The following is an 18,090-nucleotide window of genomic DNA, read 5'->3' on the forward strand; positions in this document are numbered from 1 at the left end:
CGAAATGGGACACCTGCTCCGGCGAGTATTGGAGGGCTCCTCCCAAGTGGTCAAGGCAGCTGAATTGTTGCTCGAGCACCTGATGGTCTGCTCGATGATTTCCTGGTGGCAGCATGGCTGTCATATGAGTGCTGGGCAGGAGTCATGGGGATATGGAGGGGAGTCATAAGCCAGGTGCAGAGCGGCTAGCCCTTTTCTCTGAGCAGCCACCCTTGAGTTTGACATGGTGGCTGGAAGATTTCTGGTGCACCGGACTGGCGCAGGATGAAGACACCATGACTGCTGCCAGGATAGCATTGACCATCATGATGTACTGGGTCGCACAACAATTGCACATTAAGTGAGTGGTAGCCTTTGCAGTTACGGAACATCTCAGGATTGATATGCAGTGCACGCAAAGCCACATGGGTGCAGTCAATGGCGCCCTGCACCATGGGGAAGCCCGCTATCCTGCCAAAGCCACATACGTGCTCGTCCTGCTTCTCTCTGTTCAGAGAGAAGAGAATGTAGTCCCTTCTCCTGGTGTAGAGAGCCTCAGTGACCTCCTGGATGCAGTGATGGATGGCGAACTGGGAGATGTTAGCTATGTCTTCTGCTGCAGAGTGGAAGGATCTGGTAGCGAAGAAATTGAGGGTCACGGTAACCTTGAGCGCCACTGGGAGTGCCGTGGTCACCATGCTGAGGCTGCAGGTCTGGTTGCAGGAGGTGGCAGAGTTCTGTGACCACCTCCTTGGTGAAGCGGAGCCTCCTAATACACTGCTCCTGGGTTACGTGGAGGTAGGAGAAGTGCTGTCGGTATACCCTCGGAGGGTAAGGCCTCCTGTTGAGAGCCCTCCTCCTCCTCCCTCTGCGCATCTTCTCCTCTTCTTTGCTGCCTCCGCTCCCTCTCCTGACGATACTCGAGCACGAGAGGGACTGCAAGTACAGCCCCCCATGACTGTGAGCAAGCGTGTGAGCAGAAGCCTTTAAATGAGAATGAAGGTGTTCTCCACTTGCACCATCACTCCCTGTCACCTCAGGAACTTTAAACAAGTTTAGAAAGCTGCAGGAGTTGCAGAAAGTTACACAGAGCCAGTCAAACTAAGAAACCATGCCAGCTGCAAGCTGTTGATGATGATCCCTTTAAATATTGCTGTTGGAGGCTCCTTCATGCTTCTGAACATTTGGTCAGCTGGTCACGATTAAAATAGGGCAGTAAGTGGAGCGGTGAAGGCGAAAATGGCAGATCATGCATCAAGTGAGCTTTGCACACTCTGACGTCACGATCTGCCTCATTTGCATTTCTGAAGCAAGTGCAGGCAATGACACCGCTGTCGACCTGCCCAAAATGGCGGCCGCCGCGGGACCCACCGGTAGCGGGCGGAAGCGAGGCCGCCGCCATTTTTTCTTCAAAACGAGCCCTAACGGCCGGCACTAAACCCCCGATTTCTAGGCCAAGGTTTCAATTTCAGCCAGACCAATAGGATGAAAGTCTTCTCCTTCCTTTGCTGGCTATAAAAAGTCGCATGTGAGGCAAGTTTGATTACTCACCACCAACATCCTATTGGTGCCATAATGCAACATAAGTTAGCAACACACTCATGGAAATAACCAAGATGGTTGGTGTGGGAAGGGGAGACATTCACACTGATGCACTTATTACAACGGAATACACTTGTAAATGGCTGATGCTGATACTGAGTGACAAAAGTAGAGGGGTGCTCTATTTCCCAATAATGGGATCCCTCCCTAGGATAAAAACAAAATTCATAAATGGTTAAGTTTGCTGACCACTCACTCCCAGCAGAGAACCATGCTTAAAGCAGGAGTTGGTTCAAAGAATCATGCTACAGTGTTATATGTGTTGTGTTATATCTGACCTAATGCTCCCTCCCTTTGAGTGTGGCTCCCCGCTGGGAGGACAGGATTGGTAAATTTACCTTTGAACAATATAGCCCCAATTTTGCAAAATGCCTGGCTACCAATGAAAATCTAGTCCACAGGTACATTGAGCAGACTGCGCAATTTTCTGTGATCACATCATTTGAATTACAGGAAACTTTTTTTTATCCGGCACGGACGGGACCGACGTGGTGCCGGTTCATCAAAAATTCCGGATAACCGAAAGCTATAGTAAAAGATACGGAGCTGAGAGCTCCGTATAAAGCAACAAACCCTGTTTAGCAACAGCTTCAGAACAATGGCCACAAGTTGCAAGCATCTCTGTAGCTTAGCAACAGCTGCAGCCACACCCTTGCACAGCAACAAATGGAGGAAGGCAAGTAATAAAAGTTACCTGAACCTACTCCTGAATTTTGCCGGTTAACCGAGATTTCCAGTTATTTAGGTGCCGGTAAATTGAAAGTTTCCTGTATTAGGATAAGCTCCCAGCACATCTTCAGCCTTGCACTGGCAACTAGCCTAATGGAGGATGCTGAAAATTTAAAGAGATGTGTCTACTTAATAATGACTGGCTGCAAATGGGGTGGGGTGTGGGGGATGGCGGTATACTGTTTCAGTCTTTATAAAGGTTCAAATGTACTTTAAATATTGGACAGCCATTGACAAAGCTTGAAGGAGGGGGAGGCAGGCAACAAGTGCCAAGCAAAGATTAAATGAAAGGAATCCCATTCTGAAGGCACAAAATGAGTCTGTGAAAAAATGACAGCAGTGCAGCGGTTTGTTGGCAGTGGCACGAGTTAAGTGCTAGCAGGGCTGCCCTGCTTGGCATTCCAGGGCACCTCCTCCAGAGGATAGCTGTATAACTTGTCCGTCAGGAGGTCGCAACTGTACTCAAAGATCTGTACAGCACATGGGTTCCAACTATGATGCCCTGCACTTTTAGTAATGCTGCTACCAGGGAGATGTTTTGTGCTCTGTCAAGCAGATATCTCCTTTCCAAAAAGTAATAGATTTGTTGCCCTTTGCAAACAAGGTCTCTATCACTTGTCTGATGCATCTGTGGAGAGCCGACTAATTGATTTGCTGCAGGACATAAAGTGCTGGAGCAACTAAAAGGTGGCCAGCACAATGCCTTGTGGTAACATTACTTGCACTGTTCAGTGAGGTATTTAGGACTGAGAGTTCCCTCCATTTAGCAAGGCCTCCACGACAGAGATCCTAATGGCGGTCTGTGCTTCCTCAAACTGTTACCATAGAGTCCTGGAGCATCAGGTTAAAAAGGGCTGATTCTTTCTGCCTCCAAGCGCTGTGGCTGGAATACAGACAAGTATCTCTCAGAGCTTCATTGATCTCATTGATAACATTAGGTTTGCTTTCCCACACATCGCTGACTGTTCTGAGTAGGTGCCTGGTACTAGCAGCATGGCATGAATGTGCTCACATGATGGTGCTGAGTCTCAAGTTAGCAGCACACGTCTGACCTCCTGTCAGCCACTTGAACACCTGCACTTTTGGTAAAAAGAAGACAGGGCCAAGCTACCCATGCAATAGCATAAAAGGTACATCCTGCAGTGGGTCCATCAGTTACTGTGAGATTAAGGCTACCTCAGTCTCAAGAGCTCCTCTTGTCACACAGCAGCCAGCCACATCTCACGCATTCCTGCCACTCAAGTAGCACTAGATTAGGGGGTAAGAATTCACACCACACACTGAGATCAAAGGGTAGCACAGTGGTAAGAAGCACTGAATATAAACACATACTACAGGTTGTAAATAAAATGTTGGCAGCACTGAAGTTGTGCATGCAGACATGGTTTTTCACAATGTTTGAAATTGGCTTTGACAAGATAGCGTGAATGAGACCATGTGAGTTGAAGGGTACAGAGAAGGCACTACAGATGATGGTATCATTGTGGTGGAAGAGAAGATGTAGACAGGGCATTAATGCAGTAGCCAGAGGTGGTGGTCAAGAGAAGGTCTTCTGTATCAGATTGGCACAAATGTGTTTTGCAACTGGTATTGGATTACCCTCCACATCCTCTTCAGGCTGCTGCTCTCTCTGTTGCCCATGAGTGCCTTCCTCCTCTCGAGTCTTCATGGTGAGGTCACGTTGCAAGGCAAGGTTATACAGCAGATAGCACACCCTCATGATCCTTGAGACCCCAGCTGGACTATATTGCAGTGCACTGCCCCTCCACACGCCCCCACCACCAATCCAGCCTCTGAACCTGAAGTGCACTTTCAAATTCCAATTGTGTGTTCTATGATGAGTCTGGTGAAAGAATATAGCTTATCATTGCACTAGTCAGCTGATGTTCTGGAAAATCACACAAGTATCGGCCATAGCTGTAGAGGATAGTTTTGATCTTCCAGGAACAATCCAGAAACTTGCCTTTCTGAGTCAAAGAGTGCTCGCAGAGTGGATTACCTTAAAATGAAGCCATTGCAACAGCTACCAAAAAGCAAGCATTCACTTGTATGATGCAGAGCTATTGGTCACAAACTGATCAAAGAAGCATATATGACAACATATGTGCAATCTATGACTCCTTGGGTTTTGGAGAATCCTGCCAATCTGTAAAATGGTAGTGCCCACTCATAGTGTTACTGGTTGCCTGTGGATGAACTGACTTACTCAAGCAAACAAATCCTTTGTGAAAGACAGTCTCCACAAGCAGTGTTCCTGGGTTATACTGGTAATAGAAGCACTTCAGTCTGTATATTCTGGCATGGATACTGGTGGGTGAAATAAATGCATCTCCTGTGCTGCCTTACCAGCCTGGCCTTCCAGCTTTGCTTCCTCTAAAAAACAAAGATACAGGGGTATTCACAATGGGAAGCCCACTGTGGCTTACTTAGAATGGGGGGATATGGGATCCCCAAAGCAGAAGGCATAAAGATAGATGGTAAAGCAATTGTCAACATTGGAAAAATGTTAAAATATCAAAATTGGCAGAGAAATAAGCGTTCTATGAATCTTTTTTAAATTACTAATTCGGCCCTTTAAATCAACTTATGGCTTTTCTTTGCCACCTAGCAATGCTAGATGCTTGTTTTATACTTTGGTGATTGATACTCAGCATAAATGAGGTTGTAACAATGGGAAGTTTCAGGGCAGACTCTTCTGCCATCCGCCAGAAGTAAAGCTGGAAAATGGGGCATGTGATATCATCAACTCACTACTGTCTGATTTAAATAAACCCATCCATTTCAGGGCAGACTCTTTTACCATTCACTAGAAGTGATGCTGGAAAATTGGGCAGACAAAAAAATGAGTAGGGATCCAGAATAACCATCCCATTTCCTGCCCCTCTCCAAAGTTTCCAAATTTCAGCTGTGCTAGAATGTCTGGGAGAGGCCAAACACCTCTTCACAGGAAGGATGAAAAATTAGAGAAAAAGTTATCCTCAAGCCACTCTTAGAAGCATCACATAGTGGCACAGGGAGGTCTCGAGAGGCCACTAACCTATCTTTTCAGTTGGAGGAAATACAAAATTCAAGGAGCTCAAGGGGACCTGGAGAAAAAAAGGGAATCCTTTCAAAGCAAGGCACTGGAAATTGAAATTCTTGTTCTACAGTTACAATAGCTATATAAACATTACTACTGATAATGGCCAAATAATTAGAAAACTAGCAACCATGTAATGTGTTGGTTTATTGTCAGCACTCTTTGAAATGTTAAATATTTAAATTACAGAAATTAGAAATATAGAAAATCTCAAGGGCAGAATAGACCATAGTCTGATTTTTCTCTCCCCTCTTTACCCTGCCTAGGCACATTTGAAGTGTGTACACCTAACTTGACCAGAACGTGCCTCAATGTATGGATCCAGATCATTTAAATTGGTCTGACATACCCCAAGAACAGGGCTTGCACCTGGAAATGGGCAGAAATCCAGCTGCTCCTACAATGCCTGCAGTAGAGTGAGGGTCACCACCTGAGGGCCTTCTGGTTGCTGTCAAAAATCAGCAGCCAGAAGTCCTCTAGCCCAAATATGGGGTTGAGTACTAGCAAAAAGAAAAGGTACTACCTGTTTCCTGGCTCCACCTTCTCACTGCCTGCCGCTTCTCAGATCCTCCGCTATGAGCAGGATTGGTGCAGTGCCTAAGGGAGTTGTCCTGGGCATAGCTCTAATTTGGCATCCACTCAGTGCACTGACAGCAAAATGGGGAGTCATTATGCCTCTCACACCTCACTTACATAAATGACCTATGCTTATACCTGTTTCAGGTGCAAGTATTCAGCCCCTGGGGGAAAGCCTAGGATAATACTGGAGATCTGAAAATTCCCCAGGTGCAAAGCAAAGTAAAATCAGTCCCATACGTCCATTATAAAAGATGTAATAGCAGAGCACTTGGAAAACAGTGACAGGATCGGACAAAGTCAACATGGATTTACAAAAGGTAAATCGTGCTTGACTAATCTACTGGAATTTTTTGAGGAGATAACTGGTAGAATAGATAAGGGAGAACCAGTGGATGTGGTGTATTTAGACTTTCAGAAGGGTGTCGATAACGTCCCGCATAAGAGATTGGCGTGCAAAATTAAAGTTTTGGTCGCCTTATCTGAGGAAGGATGTTCTTGCCATGGAGGGAGTGCAGCGAAGATTCACCAGACTGATACCTGGGATGGCAGGAATGACATATGAGGAGAGATTGGGTCGATTGGGCTTATATTCGCTGGAGTTTAGAAGAATGAGAGGGGATCTCATTGAAACTTATAAAATTCTAACAGGACTAGACAGACTAGATGCAGGAAGGATGTTCCCAATGGCGGGGGAGTCCAGAACCAGGGGTCACAGTCTAAAGATAAGAGGTAAGTCATTTAGGACAGAGATGAGGAGGAATTTCTTCACCCAGAGAGTGGTGAACCTGTGGAATTCTCTACCACAAAAGGCAGTTGAGGCCAATTCATTAAATATATTCAAGAAGGAGTTAAATATATTTCTTAAGGCTAAAGGGATCAAGGGATATGGGGAGAAAGCAGGGACAGGGTACTGAATTTGGATGATCAGCCATGATCTCATTAAATGGCGGAGCAGGCTCAAGGGGCCGAATGGCCTACTCCTGCTCCTATCTTCTATGTTTCTATCTAACCTGCTTTCCTGTTGGACTAGCAACTATGAATATGCATACAAACATATGAAAAAGGACAGGAAAGACCAGCTGGTCCATCAAGCCTGTCCCATCCCTACATGGTATAACCTATACCATCAAGGTATGATCAGTAAGTTCGCAGATGACACGAAAATTGGTGGGGTGGTAAATTGCGAGGAGGAAAGCCTCAGGCTACAGGACGATATAAACGGGTTGGTCAGATGGGCGGAAAAGTGGCAAATGGAATTTAACCCTGAAAAGTGCGAGGTGATGCATTTTGGACGGACAAATAAGGCAAGGGAATACACAATGAGTGGTAGGACCCTAGGAAGTACAGAGGGTCAGAGGGACCTTGGTGTACATGTACATAGATCCCTGAAGGCAGTGGAGCAGGTAGATAAGGTGGTTAAAAAGGCATATGGGATACTTGCCTTCATTAGCCGAGGCATAGAATATAAGAGCAGGGAGGTTATGATGGAGCTGTACAAAACGCTGGTGAGGCCACAGCTGGAGTACTGTGTGCAGTTCTGGTCGCCTCACTATAGGAAGGATGTGATTGCTTTGGAGAGGGTGCAGAGAAGATTCACCAGGATGTTACCTGGGATGGAGCGCCTCAGCTATGAAGAGAGGCTGGACAGGCTGGGGTTGTTTTCCTTGGAGCAGAGAAGGCTGAGGGGGGACCTGATTGAGGTGTACAAAATGATGAGGGGCATAGATAGGGTAGATAAAGAGGAACTTTTCCCCTTAGTGGGGGGGTCAATAACAAGGGGGCATAGATTCAGGGTAAGGGGCAGGAGATTTAGAGGGGATTTGAGGAGGCAATTTTTCACCCAGAGGGTGGTTGGAATGTGGAATTCAATGCCTGAAAGGGTGGTAGAGGCAGGAACCCTCACAACATTCAAGAAGCATTTGGATGAGCACTTGAAATGCCATTGCATACAAGGCTATGGACCAAATGCTGGAAAATGGGATTAGACTGGACAGGGATGGATGGGCGGCGCAGACACGATGGGCCGAAGGGCCTCTTTCTGTGCTGTAAAACTCTATGACTCAATGCCCTCTTCCCCGTGCACAGATGTAACCAATAATTTATTTCTCCTCAAGATACTTGCTCCTACAACACCCTTTGTTAAGCTGTTCCAAAAATGGACCACTCTCCTTCTTAACTGAATCTACCCCTTTTCAACATATACTTTTATTTTAGTTCTTTTATAAACACTAGTCAATCTGCCGTGGTGGTGCACACAAAATGTCATGATCAAGTCTTCAAGCAAAGTAGTGCTAGACACCAAGGGAGGAATTTTAACATGGGTGAGCACGTGGGTTTGGGTGTGGGTGGGGAATGAAATCCTGGAAAAATGAGAGCGCATTGGAAAGCCGGCTCCAACCCGACAACTTCAACATTTTAATTCAAGGCTATGTGCATGCAAAACCATCGGGAGAGGCGGGTTGTCAATTTCAATATGGGCTTCCACGCCATCAATGTGCAGCTGGTGTGCAACCACAAAAAGTTCTTTATGCAGGTGTGCAAAAGATTCCCAGCCAGCTTCCATGATGTTTTCATCCTGTGGCAGTCCGCCCGCCCTGAACTATTCGCACCTCAAAACAGAGTTACCGGCGAGCTGCTCAGAGACAAGGGATAGCCACTTAAAAGGTTGCTAATGACTCCTCTCAGAAACCAGAGGGATGAGCCGCAGGAGCAATACAATGAATGCCATATGGCCATGGAAGGAGTGCAGCGAAGATTCACCAGGCTGATACCTGGGATGGCAGGAATGACGTATGAGGAGAGATTGTGTCGATTGGGCTTATACTCACTGGAGTTTAGAAGATTGAGAGGGGGTCTCATTGAAACCTATAAAATTCTGTCAGGCCTAGACAGACTAGATGCAGGAAGGATGTTTATGATGGCCGGGGAGTCCAGAACCAGGGGTCATAGTCTAAGGATAAGGGGTAAGCCATTTAGGACTGAAATGAGGAGGAATTTCTTCACCCAGAGTGGTGAACCTGTGGAATTCTCTGCCACAGAGGGCGGTGGAGGCCAGTTCATTAAATATATTCAAAAAAGAGTTGGATATATTTCTTAAGGCTAAAGGGATCAAGGGATATGGGGAGAAGGCAGGGACAGGGTACTGAATTTGGATGATCAGCCATGATCTCATTGAATGGCGGAGCAGGCTCGAAGGCCGAATGGCCTACTCCTGCTCCTATCTTCTATGTTTCGATGTTTCATCGAACAAACCATCAACATGCTGAAGATGTGCTTCAGGTGCCTGGACAGGTGTGGAGGTGCCCTTCAGTACGCACCAGCCAGGATCTCCAGAATGGTCATGGTGTGCTGTGCTCTGCACAACATTGCACAGCAGCGAGCTGTGGACCTGCAGGGGGAACATGTTACATAATGTTATGTCATATAACGTTACATCACATGACATTATGTCATGTAAGAGTATGCCACATAACATTATGTCAACTACAATTGCAATACCTTTGCAATGTTTCAAACATGAAGTGTTTGAATATATAATAGATAGATATCTTCTTTTGTATCTGATAGGAAGTAGTGGCAGACTTACCTTCCGCATTCACTGCTAGAGGCTCAAAGTTTTCATCAAGCACAACAAGAGAACAGGTGGCATCAAAGCCAAGCCCTCGGATATGGCTCAGATCAACCGTCTGAGCTACTTCCTGCAAAATAAAGGAAAATATGCGGTAATAGAATTAGTTGTTAATTTGTATCATTATAATCTGCATTTGTCTGTATCCACTGATCAGATGTTTCCTTTGGTCCACCCCCACCGCAACCCCACCGCCCCCCCACCACCCCCTTCAAACTCTCAGCTCAGTCTGTGCAGATGCCTAATCAAGCTTCAAAGCTGGGAAGATACTAGTCACAAAGTTGTGTTATTTTTTACTGCAAGAACGCCTCTTTTTATAGTATTTTTCTCCCCTTTCCTTCGTGGTCTATCCACTTCATGTTCTTTTTACTCTTAAGAAAGCAGGTAAAAACCCTCTCACAGGCCACCACCAGTGGCATTCTGAAACTGGCTGCTGGGTGATATACAAGAAGCTCCGTGAATTACTAATTCTGCCCTCTTGAGTATCCCTGATTATAATCGCTCAACCTTTGGTAGTCGTGCCTTCTGTTGCCTAGGCCCTAAGCTCTGGAATTCCCTCCCTAAACCTCTCCACCTCTCTACCTCTTTCCTCCTTTAAGACGCTCCTTAAAACCTACCTCTTTGGCCAAGCTTTTGGTCACCTGCCCTAATTTATCCTTATGTGGATCGGTGTCAAATTTGTTGTCTTAAAATACTCCTGTGAAGCGCCTTGGGACGTTTTACTAGGTTAAAGGCGCTATATAAATACAAGTTGTTGCTGTTGTTGTTAATATGCATCCAATTTCCTTATTCAGGTTGGAAAACCATCTGACCTCTGCTTGTCACTTCCCCATAACAGTACAACACAGATCGAAAACGCCACACAATTTTCGGGTTTTTGCATTTGAAATTCTCTCTGGTTCAGTGGCATAGTCACTTTTAGAGGCAAACTTCGGGTCTTCTACGATCCAGAGTGCATCTTTTTTGCCCAATATCTAGTTAAACGATGGCATGGCTCCAGGATCATAACAGAGAACTCTTGCTCCACATGCGAGCTATTGAAATATATCACGTGCCACCATGTGAATTTTGGAGTTACGAATGGAGTTACCCGTGTCACTTTACTGCAGCGGTCGGCCCCCGTATTGGGCCTCTTTTTCCAGAGTAAACAGCTTATTCTTGGTCACAGAGTCTATTTCTGGCTGTTGAAAAACAGTTAAATATAATGTAGAAGTGCAGCACAGGAAAAATATGAGGTAGTTGCAGCAATCTCTTCAACTAAATGACTGTGTCTGCTGCAATTTACTCTTCCTTTTCTAACCACAACAGTGCTATTTGCCAGTGGCTCATCTTCCAATCCATCTAGAACAAATATCATAATGGCCCAACATTTCATGCCAGGAAATTTTGGTTTTATGGAGGAAACTGTTTGCCAATTATTCATTAAGAGCAAAATAAAAATGCTGCATTAATAATCATATTCCTCATGCCAAATGGCATAAGGACTGTGGTTATTTTTGCAACATTTTCATTAATCTTTACAAAAGCAATGAGAGTTGACAGAAAACTATAGTGTCTAGAGAGCAAATAATAGAAATGACAACAGAGAAGGTCATAGACTTAGGTAGCAGTGGGGGAATTAAAAAACAGAATGTGTCAGGAAGGGACAGAAGGTATGGAGTAAAAAGTAAAGTGCTAAAAAGGGAAAAAACAGGAACTAAGTGTTACAAAACATATTTGAAAGTCCTTTATCTGAATGCACGTAGCATTCGTAACAAAATGAATGAGTTAACGGCACAAATAATGACATATGGGTATGATCTTGTGGCCATTACAGAAACATGGCTGCAGGGTGACCATGACTGGGAATTAAACATACCAGGTTATTTAACAATCAGGAAGGACAGGCAGGAAGGGAGAGGAGGTGGGGTGGCTATGTTAATAAAGGAAGGAATCACTATAATACAGAGAAATGATATTGGGTCAAAGGAGCAGGATAGTGAAACAGTTTGGGTGGAGGTAAGGAATAATAAGGGGAAAAAAACACTAGTGGGTGTAGTCTATAGGCCTCCGAACAGTTGCAACTCTGTTGGACGGAGTATTAATCAGGAAATAGTTGAGGCTTGTAATAAGGGAACAGCTATAATTATGGGGGATTTTAATTATCATATTAACTGGACAAATCAAATTGGGCAGAGCAGCCTTGAGGAAGAGTTCATTGAGTGTATTAGGGATGGGTTTCTTGAGCAGTATGTAACTGAACCGACCAGGGGGCAAGCAACCTTAGATTTGGTCCTGTGTAATGAGACAGGATTAATTAAAAATGTCCTAGTAAAGGATCCCCTTGGAATGAGTGACCATAACATGGTTGAGTTCCATATTCAATTAGAGGGTGAGAAGGTTGGATCTCAAACAAGCGTGCTGAGCTTGAATAAAGGAGACTATGAAGGTATGAGAGCGGAATTAATTAGAGTGGACTGGGAAAATAGATTAAAGGGTAAGACGGTACATGACCAGTGGTGTACATTTAAGGAGTTATTTTACAACTTCCAAAAAATATATATTCCACTGAGGAAAAAAGGGTGTAAAAGAAAAGATAGCCATCCGTGGCTAAGTAAAGTAATTAAGGATAGTATCCGACTAAAAACAAGGGCATATAAGGTAGCCAAATCTAGTGGGAGGATGGAAGATTGGGAAGTCTTTAAAAGACAGCAAAAAATAACAAAAAGATTGATTAAGAAAGGGAAGATAGATTATGAAAGTAAATTAGCAAAAAATATAAAAACAGACAGTAAAAGTTTCTATAGTTATATAAAAAGAAAAAGGGTGGCTAAAGTAAATGTTGGTCCCTTAGAGGATGAGACCGGGAAATTAATGGTGGGAAACATGGAGATGGCAAAAACACTGAACAATTATTTTGTATCAGTCTTTACAGTAGAGGACACTAAGAATATCCCAACACTGGACAAACAGGGGGCTCTAGGGGGGGAGGAACTAAAGACAATTAAAATCACTAAGGAAGTGGTACTTGGTAAAATAATGGGACTCAAGGCGGATAAATCCCCTGGACCTGATGGCTTGCATCCCAGGGTCTTGAGGGAAGTAGCGGTAGGGATTGTGGATGCATTGGTAATAATTTTCCAAAACTCACTGGACTCAGCAAAGGTCCCGGCAGATTGGAAAACTGCTAATGTAACACCCTTATTTAAAAAGGGTAGTAGGCAGAAGGCTGGAAACTATAGACCTGTTAGCCTAACATCTGTGGTTGGTAAAATGTTAGAGTCCATTATTAAGGAGACAGTAACGGGACATTTGGATAAACATAATTTAATAGGGCAAACTCAGCATGGTTTCATGAAGGGGAAGTCATGTTTAACAAATTTGCTTGAGTTTTTTGAGGAAGTAACATACAGGGTGGATAAAGGGGAACCAGTGGACGTAGTGTATTTAGACTTCCAAAAGGCATTTGACAAGGTGCCACACAAAAGATTATTGCTCAAGATAAAAAATCACGGGATTGGGGGTAATATTCTGGCGTGGGTGGAGGATTGGCTCTCTAACAGAAAGCAGAGAGTTGGGATAAATGGTTCGTTCTCAGATTGGCAACCAGTAACTAGTGGTGTTCCGCAGGGGTCAGTGCTGGGTCCCCAACTCTTTACAATCTATATTAACGATTTGGAGGAGGGGACCGAGTGTAACATATCAAAGTTTGCAGATGATACAAAGATGGGACGGAAAGTAGTGAGTGAGGAGGACATAAAAAACCTGCAAAGGGACATAGACAGGCTAAGTAAGTGGGCAGAGATTTGGCAGATGGAATACAATACTGGAAAGTGTGAGGTTATGCACTTTGGCAGGAAAAATCATAGAGCAAGTTATTATCTTAATGGCAAGAAACTGGAAAGTACTGTAGTACAAAGGGATCTGGGGGTCCTGGTGCACGAAACTCAAAAAGTTAGTATGCAGGTGCAGCAAGTGATTAAGAAGGCCAATGGAATGTTGGCTTTTATTGCTAGGGGGTTGGAATATAAAAACAGGGAGGTATTGCTGCAGTTGTACAAGGTATTGGTGAGGCCGCACCTGGAATACTGCATACAGTTTTGGTGTCCATACTTAAGAAAAGACATACTTGCTCTCGAGTCAGTACAAAGAAGGTTCACTCGGTTAATCCCGGGGATGAGGGGGTGGTCATATGAGGAGAGGTTGAGTAGATTGGGACTCTACTCATTGGAGTTCAGAAGAATGAGAGGCGATCTTATTGAAACATTTCAGATTGTGAAGGGGCTTGATCGGGTGGATGCGGTGAGGATGTTCCCAATGATGGGTGAAACTAGAACTAGGGGGCATAATCTTAAAATAAGGGGCTGCTCATTCAAAACTGAGATGAGGAGAAACTTCTTCACTCAGAGGGTGGTAGGTTTGTGGAATTTGCTGCCCCAGAAAGCTGTGGAAGCTACATCATTAAATAAATTTAAAACAGAAATAGATAGTTTCCTCGAAGTAAAGGGAATTAAGGGTTACGGGGAGCGGGCAGGAAATTGGACATGAGTCTGGGTTCGGAATGGTCATGGCCCTGTGGGTAGTGGAGTGGGCCCAGGGGCCGTGTAGCCTTGTTCTGCTCCTACTGTGTTCTAATTCTGTTAGATTTCAGGAGATGGTTTTATTCCTGTTCCTGGCTGGGGTGGAGATCGCCTTTACAGAAGGTAAGTACTGTAGAAAATATAGGGACAGAGTGATCTCCTGGAAGAATTTCGATCGCCTAGATGGGTCGGAGAGGAATTTCCCAGATTTTTTTCTCCCAAATTGGCCATTGGGTCTTTATCTGGTTTTTTGCCTCTCCCGGGAGATCACATGGGTTCGGGTGGATGCAGAGTGATAGAAGATTTGAGGTTAGGATCAGATCAGCCATGATCTTATTGAATGGTGGAGCAGGCTCGAGGGGCTGATTGGCCTACTCCTGCTCCTATTTCTTATGTTCTTATGTTCTTATGTTCACATTTCAGTGGCTTAAACTGTAGTTCTTTGTATTTGACAAAAATACCAGTGGTAGACAAGGTGCAGGATTCCTGTCTTACAGAAATACAGCCAGGTCTGTGAATAGTTGTTTTGTTCAACATTGTCACGCCAATTTTATTATACCTTTGAAACAATACAGCATGCTGCCCAGATATCAGCAGAAGACTGCTCATAGTAGTCTGGCTGTGGCTCCCAGATCTGGATCGGTTGTTCAGCCTGCACTACCACTTTGCCATTCTGGTCTACAAGTGCTGCTCGTACACTTGCAGTTCCCACGTCGATCCCCATGTAGTACTGCATGTTGGATCAGCCTGTGAATTAAATAAAGGATATTCAATTGGGAACTGTACAACGTGGGATTCCACAAGTGAAGAATATCGAATCATTTACAAAGTCACAAATTAGGAAGATCTGGCAATGCATCAGTAATTTTTTTAAATGTATTTATTTTATGGGCGTCGCTGGCAAGGCCAGCATTTATTGCCCATCCCTAATTGCCCTTAAGAAGGTGGTGGTGAGCCGCCTTCTTGAACTGCTATGAGGCGATGATGCAGCAACTCTCTCATTTTTTTGTTACTTCTGATTTATTGAAATTTCTTCCAAAGTTCCACAGTGTACGTTATTTATATGGCAACAAATTAATTAATTTAAAATAATGTTAATGTTTAATGTGAACTATTAATGATATTCTAGCTATAAAGAAAACACTTAAATGACTGAGGGCATCTTAATACTTGGCAGGTCACTTGACCTATGTCTAACTTTTCTGAGGAACTATCTTCTTTTTAGAGAGGATGAAAAGTTAATTTTATGGGCTATTTTGGTCTAAATCCAAAGCTGTTGCAACAGTCCACACGGAGCTTTTATGTACATGATGATGTAAACTCAGATCAAAAACTATAAAATGGCGAGTATTATAGCATGACTTTTATGCAGTCCATGAACACCAATTTAAATAAGTAATTTACATTTCTTTTTTCTTTCATATGGGGCTAAAACTGCATTCTCATGCTCTACTTCAGTGATGCAACAGTCTATTGTCTCTGCATATTCATTCTTCACCCAAATGAAAAACAAACTTAATGAAGCTCATCTGTTGTAGGATCTATGATTATCAACCGTTCACTATAAGTATCCTGTTAATGTGATGCTGTTATCAATTAGTTTTGGGATGCACTTTGAGGGCCTTTTATAATAATTAAATGCAAATGTTATTTGAGAATGGCATATTTAGAGTATTGGGGTACAATGCCTGGCACACTACCCTCTTGATGCACTACAGAAAGATCACATAATAATAACGATTATTCTCAGGCTTAAAACACTAAGTTGTGAAGACTCACAAAAGGGAACCTGTTCCCATTGGGGAAAATGTTCCATGTCTTCAAAATGCTGAAGCACACGAATAGTGTAGACGTAAGTAAGAACGTAGATGGATCACAAGATTAGGAAAAACGAATACAAAATTAATTAGAAATTCATGATAATGCAAAATGTCCTGGATCCACCTTGTGAAAATGAGTAAATACATGAAATGGTCGCATTCCCCCCTTCCAGAAACGGGCCTGCTTCCTAGATATAACTGCCATAAAATATGTTATACTTTTTCTGATAGAGCAAAAGCTACATCACATACAAAAATCTTTTTTTTTACTGTAAGGGTGGGCCAGGGTTGGGGGTGGGGGGGAGGTTGCTATGACTTAAGCTGTCTAATGGTTTGTTGGAAAAAATATGATTATTGAGCTGAAAGGCCTTTTCTGTTCTTCTGCTCATGTGAAAAGAGTGTATTGAATTTCAGGCATGAATTTTGTTGGCAGGTGATGTAAAAACTATCCTGGTTGTAAATTCTGTCGTCCACATTCATAAACTAACACAAATTTATCCTGTGGTTTCCTGGACACACAAGTGGTATGCAGAAGATATGTTGGGGCGATTTTAATGCTACCCACCCGGTGCAAACCAGGTAGGTGAGCAGTTAAAATCGCCCAAGTTACTTACCCTGCCTGGAGGCACCAGGATCTGACAGTTCTCAATTTTAACCTGCTGTACTGAACGGGCGGCAAAGACAGCTGGCCAAAAGCCGGCCGTGTCCTTTTTTACATATGCATGTCGGGTTCCAATGATATCATCGGGACCCGACAGCAGTTTTAACTCGACAGCCTGAGCAGGAAACCTCAATGGCTTTCCCACCAGGTGAGGACAGGGGGAAGAGGATCGATGCCAAATGGGTAAGTTTGTTTTTACTTTTCTTGTGAGGCCAGTAGGTCCGGGTCCCACAAGGAAAGCTTAGGCCTCTCCTGATGCGGACTGCACCACCTCAGCTCTGCCCAATCACAGGATGCCAGCGCGACAGCCCAGGTAGCCGAACCCACCACCTACCTAGTGATTTTCCACCTCTTCCCGCTGACTTCTCACATTTCAGGTGGGATTTAAATGAGACCCAAGAGCTAAAATAGCCCAGGCCTCATTTCTGGAGCAGCAGATGAGTTTCTAACGCACACTGCTACCCATCCGCCCAAAACACACCCGGAGTTAAAATTGGGGCCATCATGTTCCATAAATGTTATCCCAAAGATGAGAAGATGTCAGTTACATATGAACATACAAAAATGACAGGCAGCAAGCTTGCCCACACTCATGATGGCTGGAGTATCATGACTGGACACTTCCGACTCCCCTGCAGCCATGTAATCTCCTGAAAGGGACAACTTTGATGTTCAATGTAGGTGTTGTTATTCATCCATGTATGCTTGCCAACATTTATGAAGCAGACAATTATAAAAAGCTTGGAAAAAAAAGCTGAAAGTTTACAGCAAAATAAACAAAATGTCCCAAGTTAATATGTAATCATGTATTTTTACTTTATCAAGCTGATTATTTGAGCTAATACTGCCGGTAGGTAGTCTTGCCTGTTAGGGGTACATACAAGGAAATGGCGAACGCAATGCTAGCAAATTTTCAATCTATTGTGGGCAGTGCAGCCAGGTTTCCTGAATAAGAGCAGCCAGCAGACGAGGCTCCTCAGCGGCAGAGGGAACTCAAATAACAGTACATAGTGCTAATTTATAAGTTCCAATTCTCTTATTCTCAATGACATAAAGAAATATAACCCGATTCACTTGCTGCCTGCCAATGGAGAATTATATTGTTTGATGATCCAGCAAATTCAGAAGAAAATCATAGTCACCACTGAAGCCTCAAAATTCTGATCTGGGCAGTAATTTCTGATTTCCAAAGTTATGTCCAGGATTTTAATCTGGAGGCGGGGAGGGGGGCTAGAAAGCGGTCGGGAAACCTGGGAGAACGGGTTTTCCGCAGGCCTGCCGAATTTAAGGGCCAGATTAACATTTTAAAGCTATGTTTCCTGCCCGCAGCCAGCCAGGTGAAGAGGGCTAGCTGGCTACAGGCGTGTAGGCCTGCGGTACTAGGCCGCAGAGAGGAGGGAGGGATTGGCGGGGGGGGGGGGCGGGGGGGTGTGAATCGGGGCCAGCGGATGATC

The 18,090-nt window shown here is 44.1% G+C and overlaps 1 protein-coding gene across 3 annotated transcripts in view; it reads right to left on the reverse strand.

Annotated features, from left to right (window-relative positions):
* Positions 1 to 18,090, reverse strand: part of fggy (FGGY carbohydrate kinase domain containing) — a 420,841-nt gene that overhangs the window by 371,079 nt on the left and 31,672 nt on the right. For all 3 annotated transcript variants that reach the window (XM_085982838.1, XM_085982840.1, XM_085982839.1), the window contains exons 2-3: positions 14,715 to 14,902; positions 9,555 to 9,666 (exon numbers count right to left, since the gene is read on the reverse strand). In XM_085982838.1, coding sequence (XP_085838964.1) covers positions 9,555 to 9,666; positions 14,715 to 14,891 — 289 coding nt within the window. In that variant the 5' untranslated portion in view covers positions 14,892 to 14,902. The remainder of the gene's footprint in view (positions 1 to 9,554; positions 9,667 to 14,714; positions 14,903 to 18,090) is intronic.

Source organism: Somniosus microcephalus, chromosome 3, assembly GCF_052327205.1.
Source record: "Somniosus microcephalus isolate GS21.2 chromosome 3, FLI_Smic_1.0, whole genome shotgun sequence".
NCBI lineage: Eukaryota > Metazoa > Chordata > Chondrichthyes > Squaliformes > Somniosidae > Somniosus > Somniosus microcephalus.